The 15,267-nt window shown below is 37.3% G+C and overlaps 1 protein-coding gene across 2 annotated transcripts in view; it reads left to right on the top strand.

Moving 5' to 3' along the window:
* Positions 1 to 6,226: 6,226 nt before the first annotated feature.
* Positions 6,227 to 15,267, top strand: part of chd4a (chromodomain helicase DNA binding protein 4a) — a 30,211-nt gene continuing 21,170 nt past the window's right edge. For both annotated transcript variants that reach the window (XM_056257781.1, XM_056257780.1), the window contains exons 1-8: positions 6,227 to 6,452; positions 6,858 to 6,983; positions 8,657 to 8,778; positions 9,501 to 9,725; positions 9,816 to 9,934; positions 12,504 to 12,754; positions 14,759 to 14,883; positions 15,126 to 15,261. In XM_056257781.1, coding sequence (XP_056113756.1) covers positions 6,929 to 6,983; positions 8,657 to 8,778; positions 9,501 to 9,725; positions 9,816 to 9,934; positions 12,504 to 12,754; positions 14,759 to 14,883; positions 15,126 to 15,261 — 1,033 coding nt within the window. In that variant the 5' untranslated portion in view covers positions 6,227 to 6,452; positions 6,858 to 6,928. The remainder of the gene's footprint in view (positions 6,453 to 6,857; positions 6,984 to 8,656; positions 8,779 to 9,500; positions 9,726 to 9,815; positions 9,935 to 12,503; positions 12,755 to 14,758; positions 14,884 to 15,125; positions 15,262 to 15,267) is intronic.

Raw genomic sequence — 15,267 nt, 5'->3', positions numbered from 1 at the left:
ACAGACGGGGGAGGGGATGAAAAGATGAGTCAGAGGAAGATGCTGAGAATTAGAGAGGAGAGGAGGAGAGAAAGAGGGGGATGAGTAGGTCAAGGCGACTGATTAATAAGCGGGAACGAGGGACCCGGGAAGAGGAGGGGAAACAACAAACACAGGGTACTGCAATGTTCCTCTGTGACTGCTGGTAAAAATAGATGGAGGAACTGGGTAGACCGTGGAAAGAGGCAAGACTAAAATCTGAATGCAAAGCTTATGATGACTATTAAAGTCACCATGAAATCAAAATTCAAATTTTTTTATGAAATATTGAATTATTTATTATAACTGCATGATTATATCCCCATCCTCTTCTCTGATGATGTGATTACTAGCGCGAGGGCGGGACAACCTGTCACTCACATGAGATCGACCAATAGAAAACCATTATGTTAAATTAATAAGAAATAGTTCAGAAATGTTATGTTTATTTTTGAATTCATGTGAATTTTAACTCATTTTTTGTGAGTTACAAATAGGCTTCTTCTTAAAATATTAATACTTTTTTTAATATATGATTATATAAAATATAATTATTTTTACTTTGCATGACTTATCAGTGCATGATTTTCCAAATAATAAAACAGAAATGTTTGTCTGGATGATCTTTCATTAAAATACAAGTTGCTCTGCCCCTGAACCCACTTTCCTTTTCTGCTGATGTCACCAAGGCCACTTTGGCTGTTGCATATTTGTTAACAAATAGCCAAAAAAAAACTAATAGTTATTTTAGTAAATTCACATTTAGATCAATTTGGGACCCACTTTTTTACACAAAATTCCCAATTGATAAAATCAATTTCAGTCTAACATTTTTTCCTTTATTGAATTTTACACAGAAATGTCACTCATTACGGAAGTAACATGCATTGCTTTTGTTTTTTAATTTAACAATTACATTATTTAATTGAACAAATTCTTTCTATATTTATGAAGACAACTGGACGATTATCTCTGTGTTGTATGCGTTTGGAATATAGTCAAAACATATATTCAAGGGTTTGCTGACTGACAGATTGTATCAAAGGAGAAAATATTGTGTTTGTATGCGAGTGTGAAAAGTATATGAGATCGGCACATAAAGGTGAGTGAAAGATAATTACACTGTTTATTTTAATGAGATAATTTTTTCAGGGAATTGGGTCACACTGATCTTAACACTACATTCATACTGAGATAAAAGGTATTATTTTGAGAATAACAGGCTATACAAACCTCAGTCACAATTACATAATTTTGTGGTGCTTCGAAGTTCTGAGTGTGATTAATGTTTCATGTTTTTTATTAATGTTATTAGAGAATAATGTTTCTTAAGATTTCTAAAGAACTGGTGCCAGTTTCTCTAACCTGACATGTTTGTTCTTAAATTCACAAAAGAAAAGGTGGAAACACTATCAGGATATTAAAATTTGCATTAAGCAATAGTAAATGTTCATGTTAAGTGAAATCATTAGGCCTCTTGAATCACTATTAAGTGTTCAGTTAAGTGGTTTAAATATAGAAATGTCCTTGAGTGAACCTTATTTTTGTGTCCGACAATCTGTTCATGAAATTCCTTTTAAGATAATAACTTAAATACATCATACAACAATTATAAACAAATTAACCAACAAAGGTCAATAATCCAAAACTCAAGTGGATAAAATATTGACAAAATGTGTGTTTGTTTTGGCACAGGAGTTGAAGGCTTGAACAAAAATGAGAAAACCCTGCACTGAAACTTGATCGTTATTGTGCTGAATAAACATATATACAGTATATAACCTGCCAACAGGATATATAAGATCAGCAGTGTCTCTCTGTCCCTTTTGAAATGCCACTCTTAAAAGAAAGATCTTTTTATTGTGTTGACATTAGAGCCTGAATAAACAAATCTACACTGTAAAAAAAATCTGTAGAAATTACAGTATTACTGGCAGCTGGTTGCCAGTAACTTACTGTAGTTTTAAATTGATGTTATTTACTGGCAACAGTTTGTTCAAAGTTAAATGAACATTAAACATTAACAAGTCTTTATCTTTACAGAATAAAACTAAAATAACAGCCTCATGCAAAGCATTCTGGGAACCAAAATCTGAAGGAAAAAAACAGAAAAAGGTTGATGAAGATTTCTGGTTCCCAGAATGCTTTGCATTAGATTGTTATTTTATAATTTTATTCTGTAAAGACAAATACTTGTTAATGTTTAATGTTCATTTAACTTTGAACAAACTGTTGCCAGTAAATATACATCAATTTAAATCTACAGTAAGTTACTGGCAAACAGCTGCATAATTACAGCAATTTTTTTACAGTGTATGGTATTCTGTTGAGTCATGGCTTCCCAGCATGTGTCAAATTCACTTTATAGCAAACAGGTCACTGTGTATAGACTAGAGACTGTTATCATTTCTTTAGAAGAGAATATACAGCAGTGTGTGCATCTTAAGACATGTTAACACCCTGTTAATGTTACAAACTGCTTGATTCTATAAAGCATCCCATGGAATCACATTTAAATCAATAGTTAATGCAATCACCATTTGATAAATGAATGTGTATTTTTATACTCACTTAACTTTTCTACTCAGGTATACATATCTGATAAGCTGAATGTTCAGCAGCCATTACTCCAGTCTTCAGTGTCAAATGTTCCTTCAGAAATCAAGAAACATCTCTTATTATTATGTTTAAAACAGTTAGGCTGCATGTTTAACATTTTTGTGAAACCATGATCATTTTTTTCCAGGATGATTTTATGAATAGAAAGTTTAAAAGAAAAGAACAGCATTTATTTGAAATAGAAACCTGTCTTTACGGTGTACTTTTGATCAATTTAATGCAACCTGAATAAATAAAAGTATTAATTTAACTTAACTCACACCTTTGAATGGTATAGTGTAAACATAAAAAAATAAGATCATTTTAATGAATTCAAATGCCGTATTGTCCTACATCAAATGTACGGTGTATTTGAAGTTCTACTGAGAATTAAACCAGACATTGCAAACAAAACAAATTAAGATGTGTAACTATATAATAATCAAGTCTTTGGGTCGGCAGGTTGTGGATATATTACTCCTGGTCACTAGGAGGAGCTTTATTATATTCTTATCTAAGATTTCCACAGTCAATCACTAGAGGTCACCATCAACACGTTCCTCACGTATATCATTATTCTAGTTAACCACCATGTAAATACAGACAGCAGACAGTTCATTTACCAATTGTTAACCATTTTACAAAAGGGTTTCGTAGTCTTCTCCTAGAACTCCTTGTGCTAATTTACAGGATTTATGATGTTTTGTTCTCCAGGCAGATTTACAGCAGTTGAATTATGGATTGAGTTTCTATCTGAATAAACACCCTGCATAGATCCAAACCATTCTCTGCCAGTATTTTAGAAGTTGCAATCAAAACTGATGGCCTTATGTTGGTAGGTTAAAAATAGCACATAGTTCTTAAGCACATCTGGAAGAGAGTCACGGCTATTGATAATTGAAGTAATCTTATATTTTCAGGGTATAGATGTGTTGAACATTTCTACTCCAGAGACTCTATGACTCGATCTGAAACACATCTGTCTACACACATTTGTGGCGGATGATGTCTATAGTGCAAGCCAAGTACAATAGCAAGACATTCCCTAAAAAAAATATATTGATCTTCTATTTAATCATTCAGATATGCGATGTAAATTCATTTTCATAAAAGAAAATATATCTTTATATTGCTAAAGATATGTAGTTCTATGCGATCCACACAAATACAAACCCAGTGCGCCTATAAGCATTATTAATTATTAAAGAGCGTGCATTTGACCTGATTTCAAATGTTTTGGAAAATCACCCATGATCTCTTGTATTTCCCCATGCATCTCATGCAATATTTCTTTTTTATTAGAATGAAAGATTTACACACCTGAACTACATACGGTATTGTGTGTGTTGCATGTTGCAATGGGGACCCTGAAGCTAATGCATTATAACCAACATCCTTTGTTTACTTAATGAAGCACAATACGTTCATGTGGTAAAATTAATCAATCACAATGCTCCGGGATATGATGGGGGTGGGGAATATGAGGTCATGGAAAAGGGTATGGCCATTATATCATAATGTATATTGAATGACTCAAATACTCATAATCTCCATACTGGGTGCCTTTTTTGGACTGATTACTTCCCTTTTCATAATGTTTACAATGTACATTGTGCATAAATGTCTGAAAGGTGTACAAAAACAATTAAACAACAAACTGAAGGATAACGTCTAGTCTATGTGACAAATATGAACCTGCAAATACAAGGATGCTCAGTAGAGAGCAGAAATCAGTTTATGAACAGTTCTGCATGATTTAGTATGGGGTTCAGACTGAGATTAAAGGTGGGTGGGGGTGGGGGGGATATTCGTTGGGCATATTATGGGATGTCTGGGCCATTAGTGAGGGGGAGGGGTGGGGGCCGGGTTTAAAGGGGGGAAGAAAAAGAGAGTGAATATCACACTCAGGATTGTTCATTTTTGTCTCTTTATTTTGGGGGGCTTTTATTTGGCTGTATGGTAGAAGATTCACCTGTGAGAGACTGCTATTCTCATTTCTACCTCATGAAACAAGAAGATTGCAACATTTTTAGTATATATATATCAGTGACTGTTCTTAGGTGTAGCGCTAAAACCCCTAAAAATATCCTCAAAACAAATGTAGCACTAATATAAATGTTACTATTACTATTAAATGTTATGTATGAGCAACAAAGCCTACCGGTACATTAATTCTGTGCATTTGAAGGAGACTAATTGCACAAGCAAAGTTAGCGATTCAAATTGAAATCACGGCCTGTTGGTTTTTGTTTTTTGGCCACATCCAACATCGCTTATGTCTTAAGAGTTTATCAGTAGTCATCTCTGATGGTGTCCATATGTGGCGCTTTCACCCAGTTATGGAGTCACGTTCAGTACGGTGAGGGTGTGGGGGGAGGAGGGAACTAGCAGAGAGCGTTAAAAGAGTATTATGGCATTCATTTTAGATGCATGGTAATCTGAAACCCCTCCTTTATACACCCCCCCCCCCCCCCACCCCCCCAAAAGACAGTCACGCACAGAAACACCTCTTTCTTGCGGATCGCCATGACAACTGCCAGCACAGGAAGAATATTATGGTCTGTGTTTTCTTTTGGCTGAGACATTATTACTGGATATTTGGTGCTTTGGAGTGTGGAGGAGGGGTGCGCCTGAGTGGGTTGTCATGACGACCACCTCTACATTTCTTTGATATGTAATTATGCTATATGGTGCCTACCACTACCCATCCCCCCTCTAAGAAATAACATTTGTTTCTATATATGTAAATGCGTACATACATATGTGTTGCTTTGTGATGGACTAGATGTGTGCGTCAAGACCTGTCAATCTTTGTCATTTTACTTGACAATTCCGGTGGATCATAACGGGGTGAAAATGGCAAAAGGTGAAGCTGAAGCTAAGAGAAGGTCAAACTACAAAACATCCCAATGTCCCATTCAGAGACTATCACTTCTGAAGGTCACATAGTGCCACTTTCATTTTAAGCCCTTATATAGCTTCTTTATCAGTCTGATATTTTGAACTTGAACGGTAGACCTTATTTGAAAGTGGCCTTGAACCTAAAAACCCAAAACCAGAACTATTACCTGCTATTTGAGCTTATTTTTGGACCCAAAAATAAAGTTAGTGCCATGTGGTAGAGAATTGTTGCTCTAAAATGCCATTGCACTGAAGAGCACTAACTTTAAGTTTTGATTATAAATGGCATTTTATACGCTCACAAATGTCTACTGTACATATACTGTATATACAGAACTGTAATAAGGAAGCAGGCTGGCGAGGAGTTTCTAATAGACTTTTTCTCCCTCCTTCTCTCTTCCGGTTCAGTTCCCGTTCATTCTTTTTTCGGAGTTATGGTTATTGTGGGATGTCAGTGACTATGTTTATTATTATGGGATGTTAACTGGGGTGGGAGGGGTGGCTGTCTCCATGGCAACTGTTGCTAAGGGCATGGTGGAATGGGGAAGAGAGGGTCTGTCTTTGGTTGTTGGGGGGGGGGGGGGGGGGGTATTATGGTCTGTATGTTGCAAGGTAACTATGCGGTGGGGGGAAGGGTGAATGTCTGTATGTATGTGTATGTGTGAATATGGGGAGGGTGATTATTATGGGATGTCTGGCCCCTGATCTCTTTGTGTCTATGCAAAGGGTGTAAGTGGCAGAAGGAGAAACTGCGACGTTGTGTGCATCCTACAGCAGAGAGAAAAAAAATATATTATCTGGATACACTTTCAATACTTAATCATTAGGGATATTACAAATTGTATTTAAGTGTTGATGAAGAGGAGCCAATACAACGTGGTGACATCTTAAATTGCATTAGCTGTTTGTTTGAAAAAGGGAATAGGTCAAGTTGTGTGAGTATACTTTCTAAAATTGTATTACATTAATTCTAATAATAGGTTTTTATAAATCATCCTATTTATGACATCTTTTAACGCATGTAAAATTAAAGGAATCTTAAAAGTTATGAAGACTTTGCAGGTTAGCATCCCTAGCCTGCTTAGCTAATGCCTCACTCACATCATGCCCCATTTGCCTATTAAATGTCCATAACTTGTTTTAACCGCGTATTTTAAAAGTTTATTGACGCTTTTATTCACTTGCATACCAAAGGGGTTTTTGTCCAACAATATCACATATATTTGCATGCTTTTCTGATTTTTTTTTTGGCATGTAGTGACCACTACGATCAGCATGCTATCGTGAGTATTAACTTCCGTTTGTATTGTTCTTTTATTTTCTGCCTCCCCCGGCTTCAGGAAGGCACCAGAGGAGGCGAAAATCGGCATACAGGGGTTCGCAATCCTCTCTATCTGGTGTTATCAACAATATGTCCGGCAGTGAAGACGATAGAGACGATTTTGAACCTCGGGCTATGATGCAAGGTAAAATATTTACGTTTACTGATGCGGGTCAACTCTAGTTTGGTCGATATTGGTTTTTCTTATTGCATATGTGGATGGAAAGTAGATACATGAAATGTTTTAACGGGTTATTTGTGACGTATTTTATATTCTCAGTTGGAGTTTATTGCTGTGAAACTTCATTTATTCGATGAACCAGTGGCTACTGGCTAGTTGGCTAACGTAACAACAAGCGGGACTGATGCTAGATATTTCATTTCTTATAAAACATTAAACTATAAATGTCATTTTAACGAGTAAATCACCTTATGTATTTGGATACATTTGCATTTTATCACCCCCTTTCAGTTTTTTTAGTCAGTGCTTTGTGTTGCCGGGTTTTTACGCGGCTAGCCGTCGACTTACCTGTTATTTTTGCCTTCACACTCAAATAATATGCCCTCATATTAGACAAACATGGCACATTACGTTGATTTTAACATCTTGGTGCGCTTATTGAGCAGTATTGGTGGGATTATAGTAACATTTGATGTATTATGTTGTTGCTGTACCGGCGTCGGTGTTTCGCGGCCTACCGGTAGCAGCTAACGTTAACAGTCGCGTGCGAGTTTGACGCGTGAGGATTTTCAGTGTCCTCGCGCTCTCCACTGTTCGCGCGCTGTCGGCCTGTAGTGTTTAATCTAAAAAAATGTTTTTTTTTTGCTTGTGAAACAACTATAAATATCGGTTTTCAGTTTGATATTTTGATTTTTGCACATCAGTGTGTGCAGGAATCGGATGTGACGCTAGTTTTTCAGGGAAATGCTTGAAAGGGGGGCTTTGCCCGGGTATTCAGTGTTTTGAATGGAGCAAAGTACTCGGTGTATGTTTGTGTGTGCCTTACTAACCATAAGACACAATGTAAGATTAGTTTTACCACTCTTGGAAGTAAATTATTATTGAACTAGTGTTGTGTGTGCTTAATTTAGTATGTTTAGTGCTCTAAGTCATAGACTTCTAGGCTATGTTAATATAACGTTACTGTGGTGTCTGGAGAAAAGCAAGTAACACTATATTGTCTTTCATAATGAAATATGAGGCAAGTCCATTAAGATCTTATATTACTGTCGTCCATGGGAACACTTAGTCAAGGACTTGCAGAATAAAATCAGTGCCATGTGTAACTATAAGAAGTGACACAAAATTTCCTCAGATTTAGTATTTGCAATTGTTTCCAAAAATAACCTATTGTATATGATAAAAGGTTCAGCTCCCTTATATCAGTGATTTATTGATCATTTAATACTTCCTGTATCACAGTGTTATTGAAATGTGTCTCAACATATATAGTGCCCCAGATGATTTTCAACCAGCCCAGATCAAATGACAAAAATAGATTTGTAGATGACTGGTCTATTGAGGATTAATCCGAGGAGCTGGGTTCGCAAGCCCATGATTTTTTTTAATTGTTATTTTCAGGCCTGAAAATGGGGAAAATCCAAAAGTTGTGGATTTTTTTTTATAGTGAATATACATAATATACAGACTAAATAGACTACAGTCCAAAATATTAAGTTGAGTAGATATTGCACTCAAGTAAATCTCTAATAAATGATTTTCAATCCAATAGTACTTATCTGTATGACTGGAAAAGTCAAGAAAAATAATAATTTATTAAAAATGACAAATTGATTTGATGTGTGTTTGTTTCATAGACGAGGATGACCTGGACGAGGAGTTGTCAGAGAATGATGCTCCAAAGGTGAAAAAGAAGAAGAAAGCCAAAAAAAGCAGCCGTGAGAGCAAAGGCAGCAAGAGAAATCGTTCCCGCAGAGAGGTAATGGCCTTTTTTGTGAGTGTGTGTGTGGATATATTGTTTGTGGGCAATATCCTTGGAGAATGTAGCATTCACTTTCCTTATGTTATGGATTAGAAACCTCCCCCACAGTGTCTTAATGAGAAACAGAGCAATTTAGCTGCCATCGCAAATAGAATATCATGTCCTAATGACTGTTCATATCAATGGTACATACATTATTTTAAAGCCACCGAATCCCAATCCGACTGCTTCATTAATGATAACTACACAAATTGTAAAAGACTAAAAGACAAAAAGTGTTTACAAATGGTGATTTCTCCCTTCACTACCATTCAAAAGTTTGGGTTCGATACGGTTTTTAATGTTTTTGAAAGAAGTCTCTTATTCTCACCTAGGCTGCATTTATTTGATCAGAAATACAGTAAAAACGGCAATATTGTGAAATATTTAAATATACTGTTTTCTATTTAAATATATTTTAAAATGTGATGTTAAAGCTGATTTTTTTAGCATCATGACTCCAGTCTTCAGTGTCACATGATCCTTTAGAAAACATGATACATGTTTTTTTTTTTTTTTCAGGATTATTTGAAAGAGACTTATTATAAATTTCATTGTCACTTTTGATCAATTAAATGTTTTACTGGCCCCAAACCTTTGAACATTATCATAATTAGATTAGATTAGATAATTTTAGCAGCCTCCAGAAGTGATCAAAATATGTCCTATATGTCCTCCAGGATATCGGCATCAGTTCTCCGGAGCCTGGGGAAGGGCCAGAACTGGATGATGGTGAAGACCGCTCAGAAAGCGAGGGTAGTGACTACACACCAGGCAAGAAAAAGAAGAAAAGAGCCAGCACCACAAAGGAGAAGAAAAGAAGCAGCTCTGGGGCCGACAGAAACTCAGCAGCCTCCAAACGGAGGGAACCAGAGGAAGAGGAAGACGAGGATGATGATGATTCTGTGAGTTCATATGAGATTTGACAGCTAAATTAACTCTATGATAAAGTACATGTAAATCAAATCGCTCATAAGCTCTGAACTGATTTTAAGGAGCCAAAAAGTTCCTCTCAGCTTTTGGATACCTGGGGTATGGAGGACATCGATCATGTCTTCTCTGAGGAAGACTACAGAACTCTGACCAACTACAAAGCCTTCAGCCAGTTCGTCAGGTATGAGTGCATTACCCAGATTAACAATGTGAGACAAATCATTGTATGTGAATCTTTAAGTCGGAATGAAATGGAAGTTGCGAGAGTCTTTTCTTGTGTGAAACGGCTTCTCAAACAAGAAAAAAATCTAGGGCAGAATTTAATTTTGTCCACGAGGAACTGTTTGGATCGTTGTGTTTTACTATTGCTGTGATGTCATGTGACGAGGGATTCTCTGATCGATCAGCCGTCGACGCACATGTAAACAGTATACAGATGAAAATTTGGTGCCACTTTCTGCTTTGTAACTGCGCTAAACATTAGAAAACCATAGTAAATCGCACATCTTTATTTCAAGCAGTTTGTCTCGATTCATACGAGTCAACACGCAACATAACCTGATGTGTAGATCAAGAGAAAATCCTCACGGAGTGACATGACATGCCGCGTGGCTAAAGCAATAGGACTTCCAGGATCCAATCACGATGCAGTGTTTACCAAGTCATTTGAAGTTCAACCGATGGAATCTGGATCTCGGTTATGGTGGGTAGGGATGATGTGTCGAGACCGATCAGACACTGTTTTACAACTGGAGTGGGCTACATGTGAGTGGCAGGTTGTTTCACCGTCACGCCAGTTAACACGTCATCAGAGAAGAGATGTCACGGCAAGAGGCAGGGGAAATTCTTTTGTTTAAATATTACGAGGCACATGAATTTAAAAAAAAAAGAGGGTGATTTGCACCGATAAATCATTTATTCGTTCGGGTCACATGACGTCACTGTAGCTTTGTGCCGCCATCTTTACGACCGACGGTCTCAGTAATGCCCCCTGCAATATGTTCTGCAGTTGGCTGCAAAAACAGTCGAAAGAGGAACCCCGAACTGGTATTTTATTATATAACAAAAGAAAAGGATAGAAGAAAGAAGTGGTTAGCTGTCATTCGAAGAGATCATCGCTGCATGTCTCATATTGTATCATCATGTCTCATCTTTCTGTGCGCACACACGACCCGACGCGTGCGGCCATAGACCCCTATACAGCGCGCCATAACAGAATTGAGCTCTGTTTCGTGTCTGAATGGACAAATACACACAACATTATGTTTAAATCTCTGTTTTGGAGAGTATTCACGTAAAATATTTCGGTTATGTCTTAAACAGAGTTGTCATCCAGTCTCTTTGGTAGAGAGAGAGAGAGAGACGAGGAAAACAAACAAGCATGCAAATGGAAATTATCGCGCACATTTTTTTTCTTCCGTGCGATTAATTGATTTATTGACTATCGCAAGAGCCCTAATCCAGATTAATGACAGCTAGCCGTGAGCCGTGGCTAACAGCGGGCAAGCTACCAGCTGTTATAGTCACTTACCTAGCTAACAACTCGCTATTCAGAGCAAAATACCACCAAAATCATACATTTTAATTTTTTTTATAATACCTACATTTCCCATGATTAAATATAAATCCTTGGTGGCCAGCGCCGCACTTTTACGTCTTTTACCCATCCAGCTACAGCATATTGATATGCATCGGTACTTTTGACAGCCTTCAAGCGATCTCCACTGTATGGGGAGGGGTTATGCACAAGATATATATATATATATATATATATCATGGAGGGCAAGTCTGGGGCAGATAATAATGGGCAAAAGAAAACTGGGGGTAACAAATAAGGATCGGAGCCTAAAATTAAAATTTTCTCAAGGTATCTCTGTCTCTCTCTCTTATTCAAATAGGCAGTTTGGGCGGCCATACCGGGCGAGATCGGTCGTAAATATGGCGGCGTTCTATTGGTAGTGACGTAGGTGGCATCTATGAATAATAAAAATAGTCGGATTCCAAATTTTTTTTTTTTTATTGTCAAATTTGCTTCCATGGTGACTTTAAAGTGAAATAAAAATGGAAAACTCTTGATTAAACAATCCAATCAATTCCCAATGGATCAAGTCCTGCCCTACATTTTGTCATGTTCGAAAAGTCGTTTCAATCAGAAGAAATATGTGACAATAGGGAAGAAAAGACAATCGCAACTTTTGTTTCATGCTGACTTTAACTGCTGCTTTTTTTATTTGCTGACAAATTAGAAGTGTTATCTCCTGACATATGATCATCATAATCATAATTAACGTGGCATCTACTCTGAAAAAAGTTGCTTGGCTAAAGGTACGGTCACATTATTGAAATTTACCAAAAAAGGTCCGTCATCCATTACTGATGTAGCAATGAATGAAGCACAGATCACACACAAGTCTCTTTCAGACCAAGCAGCTTTCTGTTGGTCAACGTGAAGAATTTGCATGACCAACTTTACCACGATGCAAAATCTGTCAAAATCTTTCGCCCTCACTCGAAATTCCAGATCGCACGATTTCCTATTGAAATGACTGGATTTGGCCTGCGTAAATTCATTAAACAGTGGTAAATGTTACATCAGCTTAACTGTTTGGAGCACTGCATGATGTTAATAGCTTTACTGTTAGATGTTGGCTTTACACCAACAAAGTAATAACGGCAGCAACATCATCAGTATATAAAGGGATTTCCCCCAAATTTCACCAACAACAATGCCCCTCCCTGCAATTTCACAGGCCTCTGATTGCTGCCAAGAACCCCAAAATTGCTGTTTCCAAAATGATGATGGTTCTGGGAGCAAAGTGGCGTGAGTTCAGCACTAACAATCCTCTGAGGGGCTCGGCCGCTGCCACCACGGCCCTGGCGGCCGCTAGTGCCGCAGCGTCTGTTGAAACCGAAGCTCCAGCCGCTGCACCTGTAGCCCAAGTCAGCGTCGAGTCCACGCCAGCAGCTCCCTTACGCAAGGCCAAGACAAAAGAGGGCAAGGGTGAGTGCAAGCTAGTTTCATTTTTGTTTGTTTGTGTATTTATGATTGCTCTTCCACCGTGTGAGTGAATTCCCACCACAACAGCTGTTTTTTCCCAGCTGAGATGTTTATTTGATTTGTGCATTTTCATCTGGGCAGTGTTATTATCATAAACATTCAGCATTTGTTTTTTTGCGGTGTTGATATTTGCTTTGTTCAATGCGCTATTAAGCTTGTTTCACTGTAGACAGTGTTGGGGAGTAGTTAACTACAAGTAGCGACGCTACTAACTTAACTACATTTTTCAGTAGCTTGGCAGTAGCTCAGTTGCTTTTTAAACAGTGTAGCTTTTCCAGTAGCTAACTACTTTTTGCAGCAAGTAGCGGTGTAGCGCGAGCAAAAGCTACATTGTGTTTTGTTGAGCCTGCGCAAATCAGCGCGATGCAAGGATATTCTTCTTGTTAGATTACAAACTAATTTGTTTTGCCATTACCGCCACCTGTTGTTTATTCACGCATCTTGCGGCTAACGGTTCACTGACGTACAGAAGACCTCAAGCACAAATTTAAGGACGCACATACAGGTGATTAATGGTCATTTTAAGTGTATTAATTATCCTGCTTTATTGCTCTCTATGTTACATCAAATTTCTATTTCTGATTTAATTACAATGAACCGCCATGATCTGTCCGCCAGTTTGGTAATGAACATAAAAGACCACTAAAGTTTGCGCCATCGTATTTGTCAGTTGAACAAAAAATCTAATCTTAGTTTGTTTATCGCACGACAAATGCTTTGATCTAATTAAATTGCTGTATAGATTTGTTGTGACTGGATCAAGAGCGAACCGAACTGTGCTCACAAGCAGCTTGTGATTCAGGTTCTTCTTTCACAGTAAATTCTGCGAGCTCCATCACTGCATGTGAGCGAGTTTAACGTGCATTGTCAGTGCCACATGTGAGCGCTTGTTCAATGTATTTTCTTGCCAAAATGCAACCATCTCACAATCGGTATTTTTGAGAAAAAGTCTATACATGCAATTTACGTTGGATGTATATTTTGTTCTTGCAATGTTGTATTTGTTGCAATTTTGCACTTTTGACAAACAGTCTGAGATATTTGAGTGTTGTGTGTAATAAAACAATAAAAATCATAATTGTATTGCATTGTTTTAAACACTAAATATTTTACTTAAAACATTCCTCAGACACTTATTCAGTTATTTATAATATATGTTGTTCAAAAAAAGCAAAAGTAGTTTCAATGTAGCTAGCTACTTTTTGATCGTAACTTGTAGTGTAGCTAACTACTTTTCCAAAAGGGTAGCTTGACTGTAGTTTAACTACTTTAACTAACGAGTAGCTTGTAGCTTGTCAAACTACGGTTTCAAAGTAGCTTCCCCAACACTGACTGTAGATTGTTTTTAAATTGTGATCATCACATTTTAACGGTTTCTGAGAAGCTTGAAGAATGAGGCAGTTTAAACTTATTCGACCCGACAGCAAACCGCTGATGCTCATTTCACTTGCAAAAGGGGGCACAGAAGCAAACATGGACTGCTTAATGCATTTGTTTGAGGAAAAATGCTGTCTCCATTCTTCATAGTCACATGATCCTCCAGAAATCATTCTATTATGCAGATTTGCTGCTCAAGACACATTTTTTAAAATGATCAATGCTGAAAACAGTTGTGCTGCTAAATGTTTTTGTGGAAACTGATAAGAATTTTTTCACATCAGAATTTTTTAATGAATAGAAAGTTCAAAAGAACAGCATTTACCTGAAATAGAAATATTTTGTCTTTCCTATCACATTTATTCTATTGAATGAATTAAATTCAAACTAATACTTTTCTTACATTCTTACTGACCCCAAACTTTTGAATAGTACCATAGCGCTTCTAATAAAACAATGCTCTTCAGATCGATTTCCACATGCTAGCATTTATTTGTGATGTATGAGTTCTTAGCCGCTAATGTTTTGCTTGCATAAAGGAAAAATTATGCTAATTCCTGCGCATTTCAGGTCCCAATGCACGTAAGAAGTCCAAACCTGCTCCCAAACCTCAGGAGAAGAAGGTGAAGACCAAAAAGGTTGCTCCTCTGAAAATCAAACTAGGAGGCTTCAACAGCAAGAGGAAACGCTCATCTGTAAGACCCTCAGTTCTACTTTTCTTCGCTCATTTCTCCAGCATCCTTTTTAACCTTTTTCCATGAGCGACGACGCTATTTATTTCTTCCTGGCTCCAATTTTAGACGTAGCGTCTCACTAATGACATCCAAGTAATTTTCTGGTCATTTATGGAGTGAAGAACAGAATCGCAGTATATTTATCTCAATCTTATTCTTTTTATTTCAAACCCCCCCCCCCTTTTTTTTTCTTTTTTTTATAGAGTGAGGAGGACGATGTTGACGTGGATAGTGACTTTGATGACGGCAGTATGAACAGTGTGTCCGTTTCGAATGGATCAAATAGTCGCAGTAGTCGCAGCAGTGCGAAAAAGAAGCCCAAAAAGAAGACGAAAAAAGGTGAGG

The sequence above is a fragment of the Rhinichthys klamathensis genome, unplaced genomic scaffold (assembly GCF_029890125.1).
Source record: "Rhinichthys klamathensis goyatoka isolate OS25496 unplaced genomic scaffold, OSU_Roscu_1.1 h1tg000144l_1, whole genome shotgun sequence".
NCBI lineage: Eukaryota > Metazoa > Chordata > Actinopteri > Cypriniformes > Leuciscidae > Rhinichthys > Rhinichthys klamathensis.
This window is presented reverse-complemented; position numbering and strand designations above follow the sequence as displayed.